The 22799-nt window shown below is 43.6% G+C and overlaps 1 protein-coding gene across 3 annotated transcripts; it reads left to right on the plus strand.

Annotated features, from left to right (window-relative positions):
* The first annotated feature begins 213 nt into the window (after positions 1-213).
* Positions 214-18382, plus strand: PPP1R7 (protein phosphatase 1 regulatory subunit 7). 3 transcript variants are annotated; one of them, XM_013939688.2, is made up of 11 exons: positions 225-288; positions 936-1013; positions 1176-1298; positions 6406-6461; positions 7421-7486; positions 8107-8237; positions 9146-9308; positions 13113-13229; positions 14243-14347; positions 15302-15388; positions 18003-18382. In XM_013939688.2, the coding sequence occupies exons 4-11, from the start codon at positions 6429-6431 to the stop codon at positions 18177-18179; spliced, it is 879 nt and encodes a 292-aa protein (XP_013795142.1). In that variant the 5' UTR covers positions 225-288; positions 936-1013; positions 1176-1298; positions 6406-6428; the 3' UTR covers positions 18180-18382. The 3 variants fall into 3 exon arrangements, with proteins under 3 accessions (XP_013795140.1, XP_013795141.1, XP_013795142.1); XM_013939686.2 differs by lacking the exon at positions 936-1013 and having other exon boundaries at positions 214-288; XM_013939687.2 differs by lacking the exons at positions 936-1013; positions 15302-15388 and having other exon boundaries at positions 214-288.
* Positions 18383-22799: the final 4417 nt, after the last annotated feature.

Consider the following 22799-nt stretch of genomic DNA (forward strand, 5'->3'; position numbering starts at 1 on the left):
GCAATGCCAGGCGCAAAGGCGGCGTCCCGCTCCGCCCACGGGGAACTACAACTCCCAGAAAGCAGCGGGGCGCAGACTCGCACGCATGCGCGGGGGCTGACAGGAGGCCGATGCCCCGCCCCTCCCCCCACGGCGCACCGCCTGCAGTGGTGACTGGCTGCGGCGCTTCGCCAGCGGCGGGCTCTGATTGGCCGCGGCGGCCGTTGCGACGGTTTCCGGAAGGGGGCGGGGGGAGGAGAAGCAACATGGCGGCGGAGAGCGGAGAGGGGCCGCAGGAGATGATGGAGGGTGAGAGGCTGCCGGGGGCCGGCACGGCCGCGGCCGCGGCGGGGGCGGCGGGCGGGCCGCGGCTCGGCCGCTGTCGCTCGGCGGGGCGGCTGCTGGGCCCTCCGCGGTGGGGGGGGACGGCGGTGTTTGTCCCCGGGGGCGGCTGCCCGCTGGAGCCGGGGGCCTCCGGGCCGGGGAGGGCCGCCCGCCCGGGGCGGGGGTGCTGTTTGGGGCACGGCGTGATGCCCCCCTTGGGGCTCCACGCGCGGGAGGTGGCAGAAGCGGGTTTGTGGAGATGACCTAAAAAACGACGATAATAACAAGCGGCACCCTGGCATGGCGCTGCCTCTCCTCGGTCGCCCTGTGAGGGGAGTGGGAATGCTGAGGGTGCCTGTGCGCTGCGCAGAGCGAAGAGCCTCAGCTCCCCAGGGCCAGGGTGGTCGCCGGAGTCGTGGCCGGGGAAATGATGGAGCGATCACGCCGGGGAGACGGTTGCTTTATCTGCAGGGATTTTTTTTGAAGCCTTTACTACTTCATGTCATTGGTAGTGTTGTGCGAGATACTGATTTTTTTTTCTCAAATCTCTTTAAATGTAATAAATATAATTCCATCTCCGTAATCTTTGGATTTGCACTCCTTTGATCTAAGAAATTTCCTTTTTCCTCCAGTCTTCTTCCCAGATTGTTGGTTTTAGGAAGATCTGAAGGGAGGAAAAAGTGCATCCAAAATCAAACTAGAAACAAGGGGTAAGAGGCCTTTTATTTAAGACTAAACCTTTAATTTAGTTAACTTAGGATTTCTACTAACTGCATAGTGGTGTATGTGAGTCCTGGTTATTATATCTGCTTGCTGCTTCTCTGCCCCTCTCACAAAAGTAGCCTAAATCTGCTGTTATGTATCTTACGCAGTTGATAAGCGGATTGAATCGGAGGAGTCAGGAGATGAAGAAGGGAAGAAGCAAGCAGCTTGCTTAGTAACAGACCTCAGTCAGCAGAGCCTGAGAGATGAGCAGAATGGCGAGAACTCCACAGGTACCCAGCCAATCTAACTGATCACCCTAGGAAGGGTGGTCTTACTTACAGCAGTATCTGTGCATCAGTCGTGTGTGTTTTTCATAGCTATAATGTGATATGTGTGTTGTTAACTACACGAATCTTCCCTAAGGTAGTCATTGGTGGAACAAAGCTGCCTTCCTTTTATGGAACTGTTGGCATTAGACCTTTGGTTGGATGTTTTTTTTTCTATTATTATTTTTTTAATTTACCCATATGTGGAACCACACTTCTCTCTGAAATTTTTAAGATCAAAATGTGAAATATCTTTGTTAATACTCCTTTTGTGGAAAGGTGGTAGCATCTTTCTCTAGAAAGATGCTGCAAATGTTCATTAAAAACAAACAGAAACGGCTCTTTATATCTCTGCTTTAGTGTATGTAGTTATTTACTTCTAAATCCCCAGATTTGTTTGGAAGGCGAAGGAGACTATTTCTAGATAGAGCGAAGGAAGCTTTCATTTTTTTTGTTTATTTTTTTTAAGACATTTAAAAATTTTAAGATGTATCAAAATACTTGCATCTATGTGTTTGAATCCTCTTCATTTGGAACTCTTACTGCTATTTTTGCTGTTTATATTACTATAGCGTGGTAGAAATTCTGACAGGCTTTTTTTAAGCTTGTGCATGTTTGATAGTTACTGAAAAACAAACCTTTCTTGCTTAGGCTTTATCAAAGCAAATCCATCTCTGAAGACCCCATTTAGCAACATTATCTAAACTTCTGGTGCTGGTTGGTGGGTGTTGGACTAAAAAGAGTTAAATCCCTAATATGTGTAGAATTAGGTCTAGCTAATAAATCGAGATGTAATAGCATCCTTCTGATGCACATGTTCAAGTAACTATTGGTCTGGAAGTGAAAGTGAAATAATACAGCAATTTTTTCTGCTGCATTTTAATCTTTTTGACTGTTCCTCTTTTACAGATCCCTCTTAACCATGTCCCTTGGAATTTGCAAAAATATTTTCCAAACGAGTAAATTATTGTGAGAATTTGAACTCTCATTTTCTACTTAAATGATCTCTATCTAGCTATAGTTCACTGTTAACATATAGTTTTCTATGATTAATCGCAAAATAGTGATGATGTCTGTGAAAGTGCACGAGCACATCTTCCAAATTGTAGAGCCCAAGTACTATATGGCCAGCAAAACCAAGCAGATCAGTCGTTCATTGTTTTTTTTGCACACACAGAGCATTTTGAGTGTTCATTCAGCTAACATAGTTTAGCTGTGCATTTAAAGTTATATTTTGTATGTTGTTTCCTCTGGGAATTATAATATTAAAGGGAAGACTTCAAATGGCGTATTTTCATTACAAATTGAAGCAGGAAGAGAATTCAGATTTGGTGGGTGGATTATATTGGGAACTATTTAATTTAATGACTTTGTTGTCATTTCTTCTTCTTCCAAACTGGTAGGATTCAGGGAACGTCAACTAGAACAGAGACCAAGCAGGGGAAATAATTTTGGAACATCTGAGTTAGTTTTGGTAGCCAGCTTTTGAGTTGCCCAGTTGAAGGAAAATGAACAGTTTTCCACCCTTTCCACAGAAGAACATAAATAGAGAGAACTCAAGCAGCTGCAATTTCAAATTTTTCATTCAGCTAATTCTCTGAGGAATAGCAGCTCTGTTTAGGAAGCTTATAACTTAGCTATATATAATAATTTTCATGCATATGCAGTTAAAAAGTGCAGTTAGGCTTTTGGTTGCATCAATGCTTGTGATACTGTGGAATTACATAACTCCGTAGCTACTGTTCCGTATTGCGGAACTCAGGTTTCCCAGATGTAGCCTTTCCCTGCATCTGCAAAGCTGTGTAGCTTACAGGCATCCGTTGCATAAAAACTCAGTTAAGTAGCTTCACAGCTGGAGCAATGTTTTTTCCCCTTTGAGAAACCCTGCTACATTAAAAATTGTGGACATTAAAAATTTTTTGCCTACTTGAATGCTCGCAAGTGAAACTGCACTTTTGTTTGTAGAAATGTCTGTAGAAGGGTCAGTTTAGGGTTGTTTGTGTTTTGTATTCACTTGGTTCATAACTGAAACAATTTCTGTCTGACAATTCATGGTCAGTAAATCCACTAGAACCATTTTTTGCTTATCTGTTCTTTAGAGTAAAAATGTACATTGATGTTTTTGTACCAATATTGATTTATCTGTGTTATAAGTGTACAAATCTCACTGGTCAGACTGTTAGGTGGAGAGGATTTTATATACTGTACCTAAAGTTTATGAAAATCAGCTTCATTGCAGAAACATTATTGCCTTCGTGTTTAGGTTTAAATTGCTTTTATTGTTGTGAATTCAACGTATATATGTTTGCTATGTGACTCTGACTATTAGGAAGCACTGGGGCTTTGGTTTTGCACCTCTGGAGTTGTGTGCTTCTTGCCCACACTGACTCTGCCAGAACTATTGCTGAGATACCAGTCTTGTTAGAAGACTGCTGTTCTTAAAAGTCAGATAAGTTTTATTTGTCTTGCCTTTGCTATGGTAGCTTTTTAGATCTTTGGGGATTTGCTGGGAGTTTTCTGGAGGCAGTGGAGGTCTTCTATCCCATAATAGTCCTTCAGAGACTATCAGTTCCTTCATAGTAAGAACTAGAGTGGGGACTTGTATGAAGGAGGAGGGAATGAGGGTGTAGCTGCTTGTTTTTTTTTTTTTAATGTACTTGATTTAAAAAAAAATACACTTTTAATTGGATTTTTTTATACTGCCAACTTTTGATCTTTTACAAAAAACAAGTTGCTTTTAGGAGTATGCTTAAGGTATGTAGGACAGTTCAGCTTTGCTAGCAGAGAACTCCTTTCTTGCATTGTATCTGCACTGTTTACTCCTTCAAAGGTTGTGTGTGAAACACGGCATAAGCAGCTCAAGTGTTCTTGTGATGCAGAGTTTTATTGCTCCTTGAGATGCCACAGGTAACTTGACTTGAGTTATAAAGCCAGATGGGCGTTTTGTGCCAGTAAATTCTCTACCCAAATGCAGAGTGACAGCACCGCATATACCCAAGTGTTTGAGGAAAGCAGTGGCTGTAGATCATTGTTATGAAAAATCTCTCTAGAAACTGGTAATGGGCTTTTTCTTTCTAGTTGAGTCTGGACTACATCACCTTTAGTCCAGACTGTGGGTCCAGTCACTCAATATCAAAAGGTGAAAATACAAGGAGGAGGTGGTATTTTACTTGTGTTTCTGAAGTTCTCTCACGCTGAGCTATTCGTCAGCAGATCCTAGCATAATGTATTTAACATACTGCCAAAGCCAAATGCGTACGAGTAGTCTGTAGTGGACTGAGAAATATGTAATTTTGGAGAGAAGCTTGTCATCCAAAAAAGTTTGAAGAATAAGGTTTTTGACCAAATTATCTACTAAGTGCATTACTGGCTTTACTGTTGAACAACTTACAGGTCTCAAAGGGAGAAGTTCCTTTACCATGAACACTGTAACTTACTGCTAGTGCAACTTAATACAAGGGGATTTTTTTGTTTTGTTTTAATGTGATATCTCAGCTCTTGTTCTAAGCTTGGACTGTATTCCTGTTGGCCGTAAATTCAGCTAGGCTGCTTGTTTGTCTTGGAGCGCTCTGTTAGCAGCATCTTGCACCCTAGGAATAGGTCGAACAGGTGCAGCTTTGGTAGCAGCGGAGCAGTATATCCCACTCCTCTGCTGAAGTGCATCACTCCTGATCTGGAAGAATAATAGGGAAAAGAGAAGCTAAAATGCTGATAGGCATACATATTCATGTCAGTTTTGGTGGTGTGCACCACACCCACCAGCTTGTTTCACATCCTCAAAATATGAATTATGCTTCCTGTTAGTTTATGCTATATACAGCATTAAAAGACGAGGACAAAGGATTGCGTTTCACGCTTAAATTCCATGAGTCAGTTCAGTTAGGGCTCTTCCCTGTTTGAATGCCCAGGCAAGAGCAGTAGCCCAAATATAGCAAGGCAAATGACTCTGCGGAGCGACCGAAACTGTTAAGCCCTGCTATGCTATGGAAAATGCCAAGCATCTGGAGGAAAAGCGCTTGTTAAGCGTAGGAGATATTTGGCATTTATGTGGTCTTGTAGCCATGCTGGGCTATAAAAATAGTCATTATTTCCGGGTTAATGGAATGAGCTAGCATGTAGTAATGCAGGAGTTAATTCACAGTCTTTGTGCTTAGGACTGTGACTAAAGATTCTTGCAGTGTTCCCTCAGCGGTACATGCGGAGGCTATGCATAGGAAGTGGAAACAGGCTGCATGTTGTATGTTGGTCTTGCAAAGTCTAATTAGACTTTCCTTCTGAAATTCATGCAACCAGCACACCATCTTCAACAAATGGGAATCGGGCATGAATTATTCAGCATGAATTATTCAACATGAATTTATCCACTAAACTCCACTCCCTCTTGTGCTGTGCTAGAAGCACAGCAAATGTTGGGCTGCTTTCCAGAGCTGTAAAAGCATTTCCCAAGAAAATGTATGCGGTGTGATAAACAGTGTTTTCTAGCATATTAGTGAGTTCATTTAATAAACAAAAAAGGGAGATCCAGGCAGAAGTTTGCACAACAGTGATGTAAACGGGTGATATTAATGAATGAAAAGCTCAAGGGTGGGATTGTTATGGTGCTTGATCATACTTGGTGCTGCTCTAGACGGTATAGGTGTGCTAGGTTCATTCTTGGTAGCACTGCATCGGATTGATGAGAAGAAACACTTTGGATGGTAAATCTTCAGAGGGATGGTGGTGGGATGGTAAGGGAGGCAGGAAAAGGAATCTTGCCAAAAATCAGTCTTAAGCCAGCATTATTTACCCGTCCTACACGCGGGGTGAGTGAATTGCTGTTCTTTCTGTGCTTTGCATCTAGGCACGAAATCCTGTTGTTGAGGAAGCTTTTGTTCATGACTAGATGTCAATGATGAGAGCCAGATAGTCTGCTGCATTAAAAAAAACACTTCACCTGCCTCAACTGTGCATCTCATGTGTTATTTCTTCTGAAGAGCATTTGCTTCCTTTTTCTGTCCAATTGCTAGCCGTTGTAATCTCACCGTTAGCTATCATGGAGCACAAGTTTATAATGTATTTGCTTCTGCTGCAGGAGAAGCAGAGACGCCAGTGGACATGGAGACAATTAGCCTGGACCCAGAAGCTGAGGTGAGATAGATTTTTGCTCGTAAGGGTTTAACACAATATGAAGGAAAGGTAGGCAAAGGAAAGTATGAAACCCGGTTAAAAGGTGCAGTTCTTCTGAAGGTACTGGCTATCCTGATCCTCACCAGAATTGGCTCAGAGCTTTTAGACAAGAAGTAAAGGTGTTTTATTCTTATCCAGCAGCTGAAACCTTTCGTTAGTCATTTTGAACTTTAGAATAAGCATGGAGGCACTGAAAATGGGGGCATGCTGCAAGCATCAGTGGTGTGATACAAGCTTTTGTGCGAATATCTTTAATGAGCTGGTTGCTGCTGAAAGACCCGTGATTCATAACAGGCACAGCCAGTTACCGGCCTTACGCCTTGGTGTAGGCAGCTGCCTGAGCCTGTCAGCTGGTGGGTTGCTGAGCTTGGGTGGTGAGGTGCATTAGTTCTCTTTTCTTGGCTGGCTTGCAACACCAGAATATCTGGGGCTGGACAGTACAGATGTGCATCAGTTGATGCAGAGTTATATTCACAAAACTGTCAGTGGTCCCTGTTGATCTGAGGCCTGGAGCTGGAAATAGCAAAATTTGTCCCAGTTAAGCCCTGGCAAAGCAGGTTTGAGAATTTTATGCAGTACCTTATTCCTTCTGGACATAGAATTTGTCTTTCTAAGTAAATTCAGAATTTATCCCCAAAGATTTCTTTTGTTGAAACAAAACTCATATTCATGAAAGGGTCTCATTCTGTGGCCCTTTCACAGATAGGGTGTTTGCAGTTGAGAAGCTAAGGCCACGAGCTTAACCTGTGATGATAAAATCATCTGCCAAACCAAATCTTTACGAGCCCTTTGAAGGGCAGCTTTAATGAACTACATGGTTTGTAAGCCTATAATTTTCATTAGAACAAGGTGCCAGGTTGGTCTTTGAAGACTATTCTGGAACAGCTGCTGAATCCCTCTGACCTCCATTTCTCTTTCAGGATGTTGACTTGAATCATTTCCGAATTGGGAAGATAGAAGGATTCGAGGTGCTCAAGAAAGTGAAGGTAAGTCCTAAGGAATAAAGAATGTCTCTTGGAGCTGGAGACTTTGCTAAACTGACCTATAAGAAAATCAGTACAGGGTCTCCTTTTGACTGAGATCCTAATGAGTTCACTTTGTATATGACTGAAGAAGGTAGTGTTTACCCATTTGTCAAGTAGTAGTCAAAATCCTGGGGTTTCAGAAGCTGGTGTTGGAAGAGGATGAGATGAGGCAGCAGGGCTCATCCTAAGAGATGCATTCTGCATGTGTACAGCTGGCTTAACGTAGAATAATTTGGATTAGAAAGGACCTCTGGAGATCTTTAGTCAACCCCTGTTCAAAGCACATCCGGTTAGAGCATGTTGCTGAGGGCCTTGTCCAGTCAAGCTTTACTTCCAAAAATGGAGACTCCACAATTTCTCTGGGCCCCTGTTAGTGTTTGACCAACTTAATGTAAGAATTTTTCCTTTGATAGAGTAGGAATAAAACAAGAAAAGATTGTGTAAAAACAAACAAACAGAAAACCCTGACAACAACTTCATGGATAAACCAGAAAGCTTATTGTCTGTATTCCAAAGGGCAGTGTGTGCTGTCATTCTTATCCATTTTCCTGTTTGTTTTTAAACTTTTCCCCAACTATTAGACTCTGTGTCTGCGTCAGAATTTGGTTAAGCGCATTGAGAACCTGGAGCAATTGCAGACCTTGCGGGAGCTGGATCTCTATGATAATCAGATTCGGAAGATCGAGAACTTGGAGGCTCTAGCAGAACTTGAGTGAGTCGAGAGTAATCATTGGGCTTGGGCTGAGGGTTGTTTGTCACTGCCTGAATTACTCATGCTGTACTTACTCCTGGCTTTATCACACAGACCTTTTTTTGAGATTCGTTTGAGTGCTCTGTGAAGGACAATGTCTGTTGTCCATGGGGATTTGACTCGTGCGATAAACTAGTTTCATTATCCTGGAGCTCATTAGGGACAGCCAGCCAGCCAAAAACGAAATGTGCTCTGTGTAAGGCAGCTGGAGTGATAGGTGGTTGCTGTGATTTTCTACTCTGGTGCAGATGAGTTCAGCCGCCCCTTGTTACACAGAGCTCTTGCTGTCAGTACTAGGTTTTTTTATTCCTGCAGGAAATGACAAGGCATTTCAGATGCAATTAGTTTTTGTTTGTTTGGAAGTACTGTTCTGACTCAGCAAAGAAAAGCATGCAAGGAGTTGTGCTTTTCCCGGTTACAAGCACTTGTCTGAAGAAACATAAAATTGTTTCCACTGAGAATGAGGGAGGACTGACCTGCTTCCCACAGTTGTAACTGCTTCATGGTTGTGGGAGGCCTGGGCCTTGTCCTGTTAGAGGCAGATCTTCTGGATGCACGCTTTTCCCAAGAATATGAAGATTGGCTTCCTCCCACAGTGGCAGCTCCATAGCTGGGCATAATGATGGTTTTCTTTTGCATGTGACAGTGGGTTTTCTGTTTGTTCTCCCCTGACATGCCGCAGAAATATTTTGAAGGCTATATTTGTTGTCATTTATAGTAAAAGAAACGCCACTTTGACTCTAGCTTCAAGGGCTAGCAAAGTGCTTGATCTCTGCAGATAGTGAGGTTCCCCACCAATTTACAAGTGCCTCTCCCAAAATCATCTCTTCCTCCTGGACTGAAGAGACCTTTATTTTGTTTCTTCTCAGGATCCTGGACATCTCATTTAATGTTCTGCGACAAATTGAAGGACTAGATCGGCTTACTCAGCTTAAAAAACTCTTCCTCGTCAACAACAAAATCAGCAAAATTGAGAATTTAAGTGACTTACAGGAGTTACAGATGTTAGAGTTGGGATCCAATCGAATCCGGGTAGGTTCACTATACGAGACGTTAGCTGAAGAGTTTTGTGCTCTTTGGCTCGGGGTTAGCCCTTTCTGAAAGTGCACTGCATTGACTTTCACTTGCAGTTTTGCGCTTTTGATTGTTCTAGTCATTTAATGTGTAATTGCTTATTGCTGTGCATGCTGAATCCTCCAATTATGTATGCGTTTAGTGCCTGGCTACTGAATTACTGTTTATGAATTTCTCTTTAATGACCTCATGCAACTCCTGTGTGTTGCCTTTTGCAGATGAGTTTCCTCCTGATAGAGAGCCAAACCTTGTTTTCTCTTACCTTCCTACAGGCTGGCACTCTGCCTGCTTCTGTTTTATAAAACCTATTAAATTCAAATTTAATTCTGGTTTCAGATTTGTATGTATAATTGATAACTTGCTAGTTCAGTCAGTCTCAATCAAGAAAAAAATTATCCTGAGGCTTCACTCTGAAATGCCTCACAAACCTGATACTGCACTGCTGAGTACCCAGTTGGTTTTTTTACAGTATAATTTACGGCCTTTCCGATTGTGTTGATTTGAAACCTGGCCCACTTAAAAAGGGAAGCAGTTCTAGGTACTCTTCCTCCTGTCAATAAGGTATGCTTTTCTGCATTTTCCCTAATTCATAAGAGAATTGGTGAAACAAACAATGCAAAAGTCTTGCAGCATGCAAAGTAAACGATTATTTTTAAGAAACCCTTTCATTTATATTCACTTAAAAGAAATACTTCTAACAAATGAGTGTGTTCCAATCTGAAAATTATCCAAGTTGACATTCTTCAGTTGCAGTCTCATTTTTTGGAAAATTGCTTGTTGTGCTGAAAGAGCAAACTAGGAAAATATCTATTTGTCTTCTGTATTGTAAGGCCCATGGAAGCACACTTCTCTTCCTAGAAAAGAAAGAAGCTTCAGCTACTATAACAGCCTTGCTTCAGCAACTATAACAGTCTTTCTCTATATTAAGGCAGAAATGTTTGCTGCTTTTGTAGAGTGGCTAGAGTTTATCTTGCTCCTAATACTGAGTTGAATCCATTTCTCTTCCAGCTGAAGGAATTATTACTTTGAAATGAAATGACTTAAGGGAATAAATCTAGAGTGAGAGAACCTCAGCCAGAGGAGTGATTAGGAACCTTGTAGTTTGCATAGGCTGCGGGAACATGACCTAGAGAGATCAAGAGAGAGATATGCAGTTTCCTTAGGCAGGAACCCAACAGGCTACTGCTTCTTATATTTTGAAAGCTGTGTTAGACAAAACTTGAACTTTATTCCGTATTTAAGAATCACTACCTTGTGCAAAAAAAAAAAAAAAAAAGAAAGAAAGATTCACCTACGTTTCTGTGTTGATATTTAGGCAGTTCATTGCCTCCCTTGTTGTCAAGCCAAAGAATATCTTTGGAGCAACTTGATTATTTTTACATGTATTTTCTCAGTGTTGAGCCAGTGTATGTAAAAACAAACAAACCCCCAAAGAAATGCAACTCCTGTTGTTTGGGGGCAGCTAGAACTCTTTTGATATTTTCCTGTTGGAAGGGTAACCCAGCTACATGCCCTGCTTTTTGCAGCTGGGCCCGTCCTTAACTCTGCTGGGTAATAACCTACGCACTATCTGCTCAGGCAGTGTTCTCGGTGCAGGAGCGCCTCATATACTAATCTCCTGCGCATCAGCGTTATTGCAGTAATGTTGTCTTAGTCGCTTTGCTGTAAAACTCTAATCTTCCAGCATGCTTTTAGCCTGGAGTCAGTCGTGACTTACTAAACACTCATAGTTCTGTCTTTATTATGCTAATGCTGGGGAAGCAGAATTTTGTGTCTGAGCTGATGCATTTTCATGCCTTTTTTTTTTTTTTTTGCGAAATTGGGCTGAGGCAAGCGTTTCTTTATTTGCTGTCCTAATTCTTTTCCTCACATCTATCTGTTTCACGCTCTCACTTAAGTGTGGCTTTTTTGTAGCTTTAATTAGTGCGCCCCCCCCCTCCCCCCAAGGTTAATTCTTCTCGACATCCTCAGAACCGCAAGCATTTCTTCCCTACTGCCAGGACTGGAGGAGCTCCACTGAGAAACAAATCTACCTTCTTTCAAGGCCAAAACAGGGGTAGTTCCAAAGGCTAGAAAGAGTGCGAATCCCAGTATGTGCTGATAAACGGCTTATGTTGAATCTGTTGGCAATTCTGGGATAGATGTTGAAAAGTTCTTTCCTTTCCAAAGTGCATCTATAATATGTAGTGTGTGTGTGTTTCTGTCCATCTTCCTCTTCTGTCCCCTGTACATGTGTGTACACAGACACATACACATGTAGTGTGTGTGTTTGTGTCCATCTTCTATCCCCCACACGTGTGTACACATGCACACGCGTGTGCAAAGACATTGTCTGGACTTCGTGGCCTGTCTCATTAACACTACTACCCTCTGAAACTCTTTGCCAGGCAAGAAGAGTATGGAAAAACTGAACAGTCAAAAGGTACTTGAGCACAGATGCACAGCTGTGTGCGTATCTATTACTGTTTTTCTGTGAGCTGAAGTCCCTGTTTAAAATTCTCTTCTCTTCCAGCAGTTCTTTGCATTTGAGTTAAAGGAGGCTGTCCCCTGCAAAAATCCATGGTGTTTTCTTTCCTTCTGTTTGCAGGAGTCTTTTCTAAGCCCCTCTCCCTCTTTTTCCCCTTATATTTTCCTCTCTTTTATTCGTGCTTTCTTTTGCCCCTTCCAGTGTAAGTAAAGGATGTGGCTCTTCTGACACCTCACAGAGATTCTTATTGCCTCCCACTGAAGGCTGAGCTCAGGGCTTAGGTTGGTGTAGTGTGTATGTTGTGCTAGTAGCATGTATGTTTAACGTGTGTATCATCCTTACCTTTAGGTACACCCATGAGACAGTTAACCTTGCTATGGCACAGAAACTGATGTGCAGAGAAGCTAAACAGCTTGCCTCTGAGTTATGAGCATTGATGGTCAGGACTAAATTTGGGAATTTTATTTTCTCCTCCCAGATGCTCCTTCCATTCACTAGTAACAGATTTTCTTGTTTCACAAACGAATATCCCCTGCTCTGGATACACCTGATGTCCCTGAGAATGTCATGTCCAGCGCACTCTGAGCCTCTTCATTCTCTGCTCTTGCTGCCTGGATAGTGGAGACAACAGCCAGGACAAGGTGACATGACCCCTGATGAAAGTCAATGAGCAGTAGTGCCACGAGCCAGCTGTCGCTGCACAAAGCCCCGCACTTGCTCTGCTCTTGGGCTCTACCTTGTGCATGCTTTATGTTGTGGAATTGGCAGGCTTGTGTTTTTTCAGGAGTGCAGCTACACGGGTCAGGGTTGTAATGTGCTCTTTGTTGTCATCCTCCACTTGGAAATGCTTTCTTTTTCTTCTCATTGCAGTCCAGATAGTTCGTGTTTCCTCTTCTGAAATTCTGACACTTAGAGAGCACGTGTTCTAGATGTATTCAGATCACTGAGTGAAATGAGATGATGGTCCTCTCTCTGCTCCTGATGTGCTTCTTCAGTAATTGCTAGTAATGTGGATTTCTGTCCAAGTATCTTTATTTTTTGATGCACTGTGAGGATGTAAGGTGCACTTAACGTCTAAGGCTGCCTGTACAATCCAAGCTGGAGAACATCTTGATTATATAGTGTAAGTTTTAGAACCATGCAGATCAGGATAACAGACTGTTTGCAAGAACCAAGACATCTTAAGAAGGATGTCTATGCTTCTGCCATCTTAAAATGCCTCTCTTAGACTTGGTCATCTGTAGGTTGGATTTCATGTCACAGCAATAACACTGTCTCTTTTGGTCATTTCACAGGCAATTGAAAACATTGACACCTTGACTAATCTCGACAGTCTGTTTCTTGGAAAGAATAAAATCACCAAACTCCAGAACTTGGATGCGCTAACAAACTTGTCTGTGCTCAGTATACAGGTATCGATTCTACTTTGAACTCTTATATCTTGAAGGGATACGGGAACCACCTTGTAATTTAAGATGAAGCTCTTCTGAATCACTAGGTCTTCAGTGTTTGAGTCAAACTCCTTTACCTGAAGAAAGTGTGGCATTCTCTGTGCTGTCTTTTCACATCTTTTGATACTAAATGACACTGATAGACACTGATAAAATGAGCAAAACAAATGTCTGATTTTATGTGAGAAGGGACAGGAAATGAATGTCCATTCCAGTTCTTTCCTGAAATACTGTTTTCCAATGTATTACAGTAGCATTAAATGAGTTATGACAGGGAAGTCCTTATAACGGCAGTGGGCTTAATGTTGCTGCCGCCTCCTTGAAAAAGGAAGGTGTTTGAACAAGCCTGTGCTGAGTGAGATCTGTCCTTAATAAGCTTAGGGAAAGTTTATCCCCTTTTAAAGGGTGGGATAAAAGATTCTCAAATAACTTCTTTCCTTGTATGCCCCTCTCCTCTGTATGACAGCCCTAGTGCATTCTAATATTTCTTACAACTGTTGGTAAGAAAGTTATGCTTTCCACATGTTGCACCCTCAGTAAACATTTTATTCTGTATGATATACAGAATTATACATCGCAAAAAGTATTGGGCTCGTGCTTATAAGTGATGCAGCTTCCCTTCTGACCATTCCATTAAAAAGAACTCCAAAACAAATGTTGTAATTTATAAGCCTGTTGTTTCTAAATAGACCAAATGGAAAACTTCCAGGCTGCAGCTTTGGTGGAAAGGTCAGAGTCACATTCTTCCAAACTTGAAGACTTTGGCTTTCCCGGAACTTCTTGTGAGTTGGTAGTACAGAGATCAAACAAACTGAGCATGCTAGATCTGTGTGGGCTATGCTACCTCCTCTCTCCCCAAACACCAGCAGGCCATTTCCCCTTCCCAGTTATACTTCAGAGAAATGCTTTTTCTCAGTAATTCACTTGGGGTTTGATCTGTTTATAGTGGACTTAAACTGCTGTTACAATTTCAGAGCAACCGTCTGACCAAGATTGAGGGTCTGCAGAGCTTGGTGAATTTGCGTGAGTTGTACCTCAGCCACAATGGCATCGAAGTCATCGAGGGACTGGAGAACAATGTGAGCTTCCCACCGGCGCTCGCTAAGAGTGTGTCTGGATTGTTGCCCTAAAGCGCTCCCCGTGGGGGCTGGGCTTTCCTGGAAGTGTTTGTTCCTCAGCTTCCCCAGTTGCATGTTGGGGGCTAGTGAGCCTCTTGAAAAGACCACAGAGATCCAAGTATTTGCTATGTTAAAGTATCTTGCATATGTAAAGCCCTTCCAGATCTTCTGGAATAGAATAGTTTTCATGGTTATCTGGGGTGGGCTGGAGGGACGTACGGAGCATATGGTTAATCAGACAGCCTGGCTGATCTTCAGCAGGGGAAGAGACTGGCAGCTGCTGCTGGCTCTCTCTGCTTCAGTGTTTCAGACAGGACTAACTAACTAGGCGTCTTTCTCAAGAGGTGAGAGAGGCAGGCATCTGGCTTGCCCTCTTATCAGTATACTTTTCTAAGATTTCCGACGAGGATTGCTCAAACAGAAGCCTGTAGTGTTTTTGTTCTCGTTTAACAGTAGGTGGCATTGTAGGAGAGCAGAGAAATCTGTAACTCAGTGGATTGTGTACAAGGCAAAAAAGCTTTTTTTAATCTGTTGAGCTTCCTACTGCAAAGACTTTGTGGGTTGTTTTTAACTCTGCCACTCAAAAGGGCACTTCTGATCTGATTTTTAATGGATTCCTAATCATAACATACTATTGGGAAAGTGCAGGGTTTAGGACCATTTGGTTAGCAATTGCCAGCCAGCCAGTAATTAATTTCATTTGTGTTGCATGGCATCTGGGAGGTCAGTAACCAGCTTAATTGAAAACAGTCTCCCTGCTATATTTAGTCAGTGGGAACTCTCCTTGTGCTGCATGTAAACAGCTGGCAACAATGTGTCGTTTCTTCTAATAACTTTCAATTCTGGGCCTGAAAAAAGTGGGACAGAGAAGATGAAAGGAAATCTGGTCTAAAGTTCTTGTGTTTGCTTGTCTAGAACAAACTTACAATGCTGGACATTGCATCCAATAGAATCAAAAAGATTGAAAATATCAGCCACCTAACAGAACTACAGGAATTCTGGGTAAGTGCAGGCCGGAGCTGGTACCTGAAACGTCTGTGCTATGGCGAAAGGCACCCCTCTGATGGGGAGCGACGGGAGGGTGGTTTATTTCTTGGAGGACAGTGGCCCTTGGGGCTCTTGTAAGCTCTTTGTGTTCTGACGACTGCCTTTAAGATCTTACCAGTCCGCATGGAAAGAGTATGATTGCTTCCCCTGAGAAAAAGTTAAGCCTAACAAGGTTTTTGCAGGGCTTTGATTAGTAGTAACAGGCCTATCTCTACCTAGAATATAGATCCTACCTCCAACCCGTACCTGATAAAGCCCTGCTTATAATGGTTATAAAACATACTGTGTCCTACTTTTGCAGATCTCCCCTTTCTTTAAGTCAGCATGACTGTGAAATGGGAGAAGCTGATACTGGCTCAGCACCGCACCAGAGCACGCTGCCTGTTCAGAGCACATTTAGGGCAGAGTTGATGTGTTCAGGTCATTGTAAATACAAAGAAAACAAAACCATCTCTGGTTTACTTCAGTTCCTAAGTCTGTTTAAGGTTGGTTCTGTTTCCTTGTGGCATCCTAAACTGCTAAGCCCTTTGCTATTCACAACTCCAGTCAGGAAATGTATAGGGACTCCCTTCCTGAAATATCAGTACCCTGCTGTATTTGGGAGCTGCTAGTGTTTGGGGGAAAGATAACAGACCCTCATGAGTTGACAGATGCTTTAGCTCTTGTAGAGCTCCTACAGGTCAGGGCTGAGAATGAGAGTTGTGCTGCTTAATGCTTGTCATCTGGACTTTCAGTTATTTACACTTTTGGGCAAAGGCAGTGATAGAAGAACTAGAAAGCAGTTGCAAATGAAATCTATCTAGAGCCTGGTGTCTAGGCTCCTTGGACTATTTTTCACAACTTGGAGTGCTGCTTAGCAGACTGCTAGTGGTGTTACCTGACACCGTTTGGAAGGAAGGAAGGTCCGGAAGGAACTCTTTATATAACAGGAGCCGAGCAGCCTGTTTAACATGACATCTGCCAGGCAGTAGACCTGAGACAGTGCGGTGTGGCTGCTGTGGGACCAGCTGTGAATCTTTGCAGCTTCCTATAATCTTCCTTTTTGAACTCTGCTGCTGTCCTTATACAAGAAGGAGCTGTGCAGCTGTTTCCATTTGCTTTGCAGAAGGTAAAGGGAGGATCCTATCTTCATTGGACTACTTCTGCAAAAACACTAGTGCTTTAAAAGAGTACTTTGCCAAAGCAGAGCGTTGGCCAAGATCTGGTAGCTGTGTCCAGCTCCTTTCCCCAGCTGGACGTAGAAAATGCTCTCCTGTTCTTTTTGTTTGGGTTTTTTTTTTTCCACTTTAACACTTAAAAAACTTGTATTCTTCTTGATTAAAAAGCTAGGCAGAACTTTCTTTGGTATAGACAAGTGTTGCTTCTATTCATTTGTTTTCACTGACTGAAGAGGTGCAACCACATAACAAAGTTCTTTAACATCTCAAGGAAACAGAATTCCAAATCCTAGGTACTGCAGGAATCGTCTAAATTTTTCCCAGTGTTGTCTCAGTGGAGGAATTCAGACATCGGTCAGGTGACTTGCCTGAAGCAATGCTGGGATGAGCTATAGCAGAGTGAAGAGCTAGTGGATTTTCTTCAGAGTATTAGTCCAGGGTCTTCACTGAAAAAATGTCTTTTGCTGGAACACTGGCAGTCCCAGTGATGGAGCAGTTTTCTTTCACAGAACTAGACAGAAGGAGGCAGCTTGAGAAAATAGAGCTACTTATCTGCCGCACAACCAACAGGGTGCACAAAGTTTTCCATTTACCATGGGTGCCTGATGTGTGGAAGAACAGTTGTTGAGGGAGGCCAGAGCCACTGCACTGATTTTTAAGGTGGTATCTTTGTAGTAACTGCCTCTGCATCCAAGAGCAGAGGATGGCTGAGATCTCTAGGCTGGATAGCACATGGCCACCTCTCACATTTTGCTTCCTTGCTGGGCAGTTGAACTGTTCAGCCCCTTTCATGGCGATCTCTTTGTAGAGCAAGCCAGGAGACAGCTCCCATGCTGATGTGAGGAGAACCTGAATCAGGAAGCTTGGTGCCTTCTCTGGACTGCAGAAACAATTTTTGTGGGGAAATGATGTAAAGGAGAGGGAAAACAATCACTTTCAGATCACTTTTGGATCTTTGCTCACATTCCCAAAGACAAGTCATGGAAGTAAAGATAGATGTCACAATGGAAGAAAATCTTGGCACAAGTGTTTCCAACCCTTAAATGAACAATTTATGGCCTGGGACACTCTGTATAAAGAGAATGTCCTAGCATCTTGCTGGCTCTTTTCAAGTGTACCTGTCAGACCAGGTATGTTGTCTGTAGAGTGGAGCGTTTGACCTGCAGCCCAAGACTGTGCAGAAGTTGGTAAAGATTAGCAAGGCTTGGAGTGTGCAACAGAAAAGATTATTTTGGGTTCCAGAGGGAAAAGGATCATGTAATCAGGGACTTCTTACCTGCATTTGAAGATCGTACAGGTTACTGCCACTGGGTAATACTCCTCATGAGCAGCATTAGTCCAGCTAGGTTCTTGCTGACCAGACTTTGCTGGAAGTATTTGTTTGTGTGAGTGTGTGTATATGTGCTCTGCAGATGAATGATAATCTCATCGAGAGCTGGAGTGACCTGGATGAGCTGAAAGGAGCCAAGAACTTGGAAACTGTATATCTGGAGCGAAACCCCTTGCAGAAGGATCCCCAGTACCGGCGCAAAATCATGTTGGCCCTCCCGTCTGTCCGGCAGATTGATGCCACGTTTGTTCGATTCTGAACCTCCTGCTGCCCTTCTCCTCTCCTGCCCTCCTTGGAGAAATGTCCCTGCTGGGTTTTTTATCCACTTACCACTCCCTAGATCTTCAGTACACTGACGCTCGCAAAACAAATGGTCAATAAAAAGCACTGAATACAAGATCTTGTGTACAATGCACTCATTGTTTTTGAAATGTTGTTATTATTAAATCTTAACACAAGAGACTTCCTTGTGCTTCCGTCTGTTATTTATGTGGGAAGTTTTGGCAGCGAGTGTTTGCAACAGATAGAAGCATTTCTAGCTGGAGCCGCTTGCTGACTTCCATTGATTCTGTGATACATCTCCAGGTCAGTAACATCCTTGCAAACAGTGCTTTCCCTGATCCAACATTCAGATCCGGGTTCAGAGGTGGTCTGTAAAAATATGAAAAGACAGTGACAGTGTTGACGTGAGGAAGAATCTTATAAAGATGCTCAGCCAGCTTAGCAAATATGAGTCAATGCTAAGCATCTGCTTGCAAAACTCCAGGGTGTGTGTGTGTGGGGGGGGGGGGGTTAGACTTTCTATAGCAGTTCTTATCTGTGGGGAAACAGAGCTACAAGCTCATTACAGAGAGGGCTGAGAAAAATAGCTTGAGGTATGAAAGCTGTGTGGGTAAGGACATGCCTGGCTGAACTGCCAGCCTTGAGGAAGCCACCGGTGATATGACTTCCATATTTAAATGTAGAGCTGTAGACTGAGGTGAGAATTGGAGAAGGAATTAAAAAAGCAAGATTAAAAAGGGATCCTACTTGAGGAGATGAGGAATCTGGTCCATTCTTGCATGTTTCTTACTGGTGGTTATGACTCCATTTGCCTCTTGATTTCCTAGGATTTGTTGGAGCTAAGTACAGCAGATAGCAAGGCAGGTATCTCCTGCTTCCTGGGCTGCAGTCAAGGTTGTTTCCAATCTATTCCGGAATATAAGACTGCTGGATGGGGCCTGCAATCTGGAGTTTCAAAGCAGCTCCTTGATGATCACGTTGAATGACACCACTGCCTGAAGTGAAGCTGAAAGGTTCAGTAGACATTGTTGTGCTCTGTTTTGTTGAAAATGAGTGGACCTCCTATAGAGGGAGACAGTGATTTAGTATCTCTTCAAATGTGGCCTTCACCTTATGATTGCTGCCAACATCCCTTCACAGAAAGCCTTTGTAAAGGCCGCCTGTTTGGAGTGCCATGCAGTTGGATTGCAATTTTGAAAGCCCTAGAAGAGTGGAGAGGAATAAGATGTAGTCCTCTGTGAAGGACTCCGAAGTTTAACTGGCATAGCTCAAAAGGGCTTGCCGCTGATGTGGGAGGAGGCAGGAAGATTACCACAGTGTAGTAAAGGCTGCTGCTTATTACGCTGTCATACAATCTGTCATGAGTTGCTTGATCTCTGAAATGACAGTCATCACCTTCAGCAAGATGTTCAGTGCCAGCTAGAGCAGGCCTTATTTCTGACTGGAGTCCCTAAGCGCTTCTGTAAATACAGTCTGTTGCCTAGGGATTAGTCACTCCTCTCGCCGCAGTTGCTTGCAAGGCAGGTATCAAGATGGACTGTTTGGGGGCCAGGGCGGGTATTTGGCATTGTCTTAGTATCATCACTTGCTTATTATTAATACTTTTCAGCAGCTCTTGAGGAGGGAGAAGCTGTATATTCTCATTTAGCCCACTCAGTCGATTAGTATTGTCATTGTGCTCTCTTCCCCTACAGTCTGACTGCAGGAGCTGGGTTTCCTGGTGAGAGGTGTAAAGTAGGGCCGGAGAAGTAAAAGCTTGGTAAGGATAGATGATGAACTGTTGCCAGATGAGTGGGCCAGACTGGCTTGCAGCCACCTGGCCAACAAGGTAAGGGTTTGATGACGTTTTGCTACTGTCAATGTTTGTGCTCGGAAAACAAAATGAATCGTGTCCTGCTGCCATTAAATGCAGAGACGTGGTTTTGTCATTCCTCTACACCCATGCTTGATCTAGGCAATTGACCTTTGTATCTTCAGCATCTGAAAAACCTACTTGGAAGCGGTTACCATCTGCCGACATGTGTTTGTCTGACAGTTCTCTCTCATTGGTCCTGTGGAACAGCTACTGCCTGGGCCAGGTTGGTGTGGATGTTTTAACGTGTGCTAGCTGGATCGAGGCAAAGGCTGGGAGAAAAACTGAGTAAGCAGGAATAACTTGCTCTGCAGCAGGCTTGGGATAGATTTCTGCACAAGTGTATTTTTAACAGTGTTTCTATCCAGTGAACCTGTGAGGTATCTGGGAAACGTTTCACGTGTGGTCCATGGCACTTGTAAAGGAACATAACGGTGAAACATATATTCTACATATGAAAGCTGCTATTGTTAAAAGGACATACAGGTTTATCTGCTTTGCAAGTTCTCCAGTAAAAATGCATATTTTGCTCCTTTTAAAGGAATGGTTCCCTTCTCTCTTTTAGGAATTGGACCAAAACCAGCAGTAATGGGGTATTAGTTAGCGTGAGGTGTGCTGGTTACTGCACATCAGTCTCAAAGGTCTTGTTGGGCCACTGCCCACCAGAGCTGTAAGCCTTGTCCTCCTGCCTTGTTAAACATGGAGAAATATGTGAGAAATAATATGTGAGAAAGAATGAAAGGTGTGCTTGAAAACTTGCTTTTGGTGATGATTTGATTTATTCTAACCTGAACTGGATCTTTAAAAGAGATGGGTGAGTCCCTTCCTCTTCACTATGAGACCAGTAGTATTAAACACAAGTTTGTAGCCCTCTACACAAAGGGACCACTGAGGCACGATGGAGAATGTCCATCATACTGTCACGTAGCTTGTTCAGGTATGCAACTACGCTGAAAAGTGCCTCTTTTTGTCATAACTACGCGGAAGATGAAGATGACTTCATATCCTTACAGCCTGTGTTCACTTCTGGAAATGTGTCTCTTGGAGTCTGCCAATTAATCTTTTTCTGATAAGCTTAAAACACCACCAAGGAACACTGAGATTCGGCAGACCTACTGTCACACGCTTTGCTCTGGGAACTTCAGCTCTGTTGTCTTAGCTCTCTTTTTCTAGTCCTAGCCCAAGACTGCAAGGTAATCAAGGACAAGGGAGCGTGTGCCCAGGCCACTTAAGAGTCGTGATGAAAGTTAAGGCTCTGTTAAACCACTCTGACTTGCTTGCCTCTCAGTCAGCCTTTTTCTAAACTTCAAGAAACTTGCTGAAGCATGGCTGTTTCAGTGAAAGAATTTGGTGGAAGTTCTGCAGGGGCAACTCCTTATGTCTTCTGGCCAGGTAAAGACATGAAGGGGGGACCTGTGAAAGCTTTTGGAGTCTCCTGCTGGAGTTTCTGTTCGTGTGCTGCTTGGTTGGCTTTGGTGTCTCTTAATTCACTCAACGTCACGGTGCGGCTCCATCTGCAATTGTGATGCCACGGAAGCCCCCATCAGAATTCACCACTTGCACGGCCAGAGGGGGTAGGGTGACGCTGGGTCTGCCGGGGTGGGAGGCTGCGCTCGGCCATGACGCTGACTTGGGATTTGGGAGCGTCAGGCCTGCAGTCTGGCTGGGGGGAATCACTAAGGATGCGGGTTCACCTCATCCACCTTTGCACCTGCATCTGAGCTGCTCAGCCTGGGCTCCCTTCATGCTCAGTGGTGGGTTGGGGTAATTCATCTTGTCCTGAAGTAGATGCGTATGTTTGGATGAATTGCTTTCTACACCCCACTGCTATAGGGACTAATCTCTGCTGATTGTAGAAGTAGACTAAGCTGACTAGCTCATGTGTAGACCCCTGTGTTTTGGTGTCTACAGGACAGAGTCCTGAGCTGTAAAATAGCAAAGACGGCTCCTTCCAACCGTCACCTCCTCAGCCAGATCCCAGGGCTGTTGCTTGTCAGGCATGCAGTTGTTTCACTAACATGAGCTGGAGTGATGTGTCTACCTCTTGCTTACGCAGGGCCTTCATCAGGGAGCTGACCTGGGAAAAAGCCACCGCTGTGCGATGAGAGGGGGAGCCAAGTGCTCTGCTGCTTTACTGGGTTGCTGGGTGTGCACCTGATGTGCGGGTCCTTTGGTAAAGCCGCATCTCAGCTGGTTAGTAGCTGCTACCACCGCACACCTGAGGTGCTCTGTTGGCTGCTGGCTGGCAGCATGTAGCTTAGCAGACAGCACTTTCCATCAAATATCCATGAGGCAAAATGAGATGAGCTTTTCCTCTCCTCTCCCCAAAGCTGAAATGACAGCAATAACTCTTCTCTTGCACGTGTTAGATAAACACAGTGCTTAAAGTTTCACTAACACCTCAAAATCATTGTGCCTTGACCAAGTGAAAGAACTGGACCCACTGGAGCGCAAGAAATCTGCCATTCCTTGTTTCTTCTCCATGAAAGGTTGGCTTTTTGTGTGCGTGTCCCTGTGAGCTCTACTGAAACGCAGCAGCTCTGTTTGCTCAGGAACATGTGAGTTCCCACCTCCATCTCAAACAAAGGCAGGGCCTGCTAAAGGCCACTCATAGGAAGGTGCTGGAGACCTGCTTTCCTTCTTCCCCCCTCCCCACAAGCTTTATCCTTCTTGTACATACAGCCTGGCATTTCCCAAGACGGGAAACAGCCGTAAACCACAAGGTTAAAGCAATAACGTAACATT

This window comes from Apteryx mantelli, chromosome 9 (assembly GCF_036417845.1).
Source record: "Apteryx mantelli isolate bAptMan1 chromosome 9, bAptMan1.hap1, whole genome shotgun sequence".
Classification (NCBI taxonomy): domain Eukaryota; kingdom Metazoa; phylum Chordata; class Aves; order Apterygiformes; family Apterygidae; genus Apteryx; species Apteryx mantelli.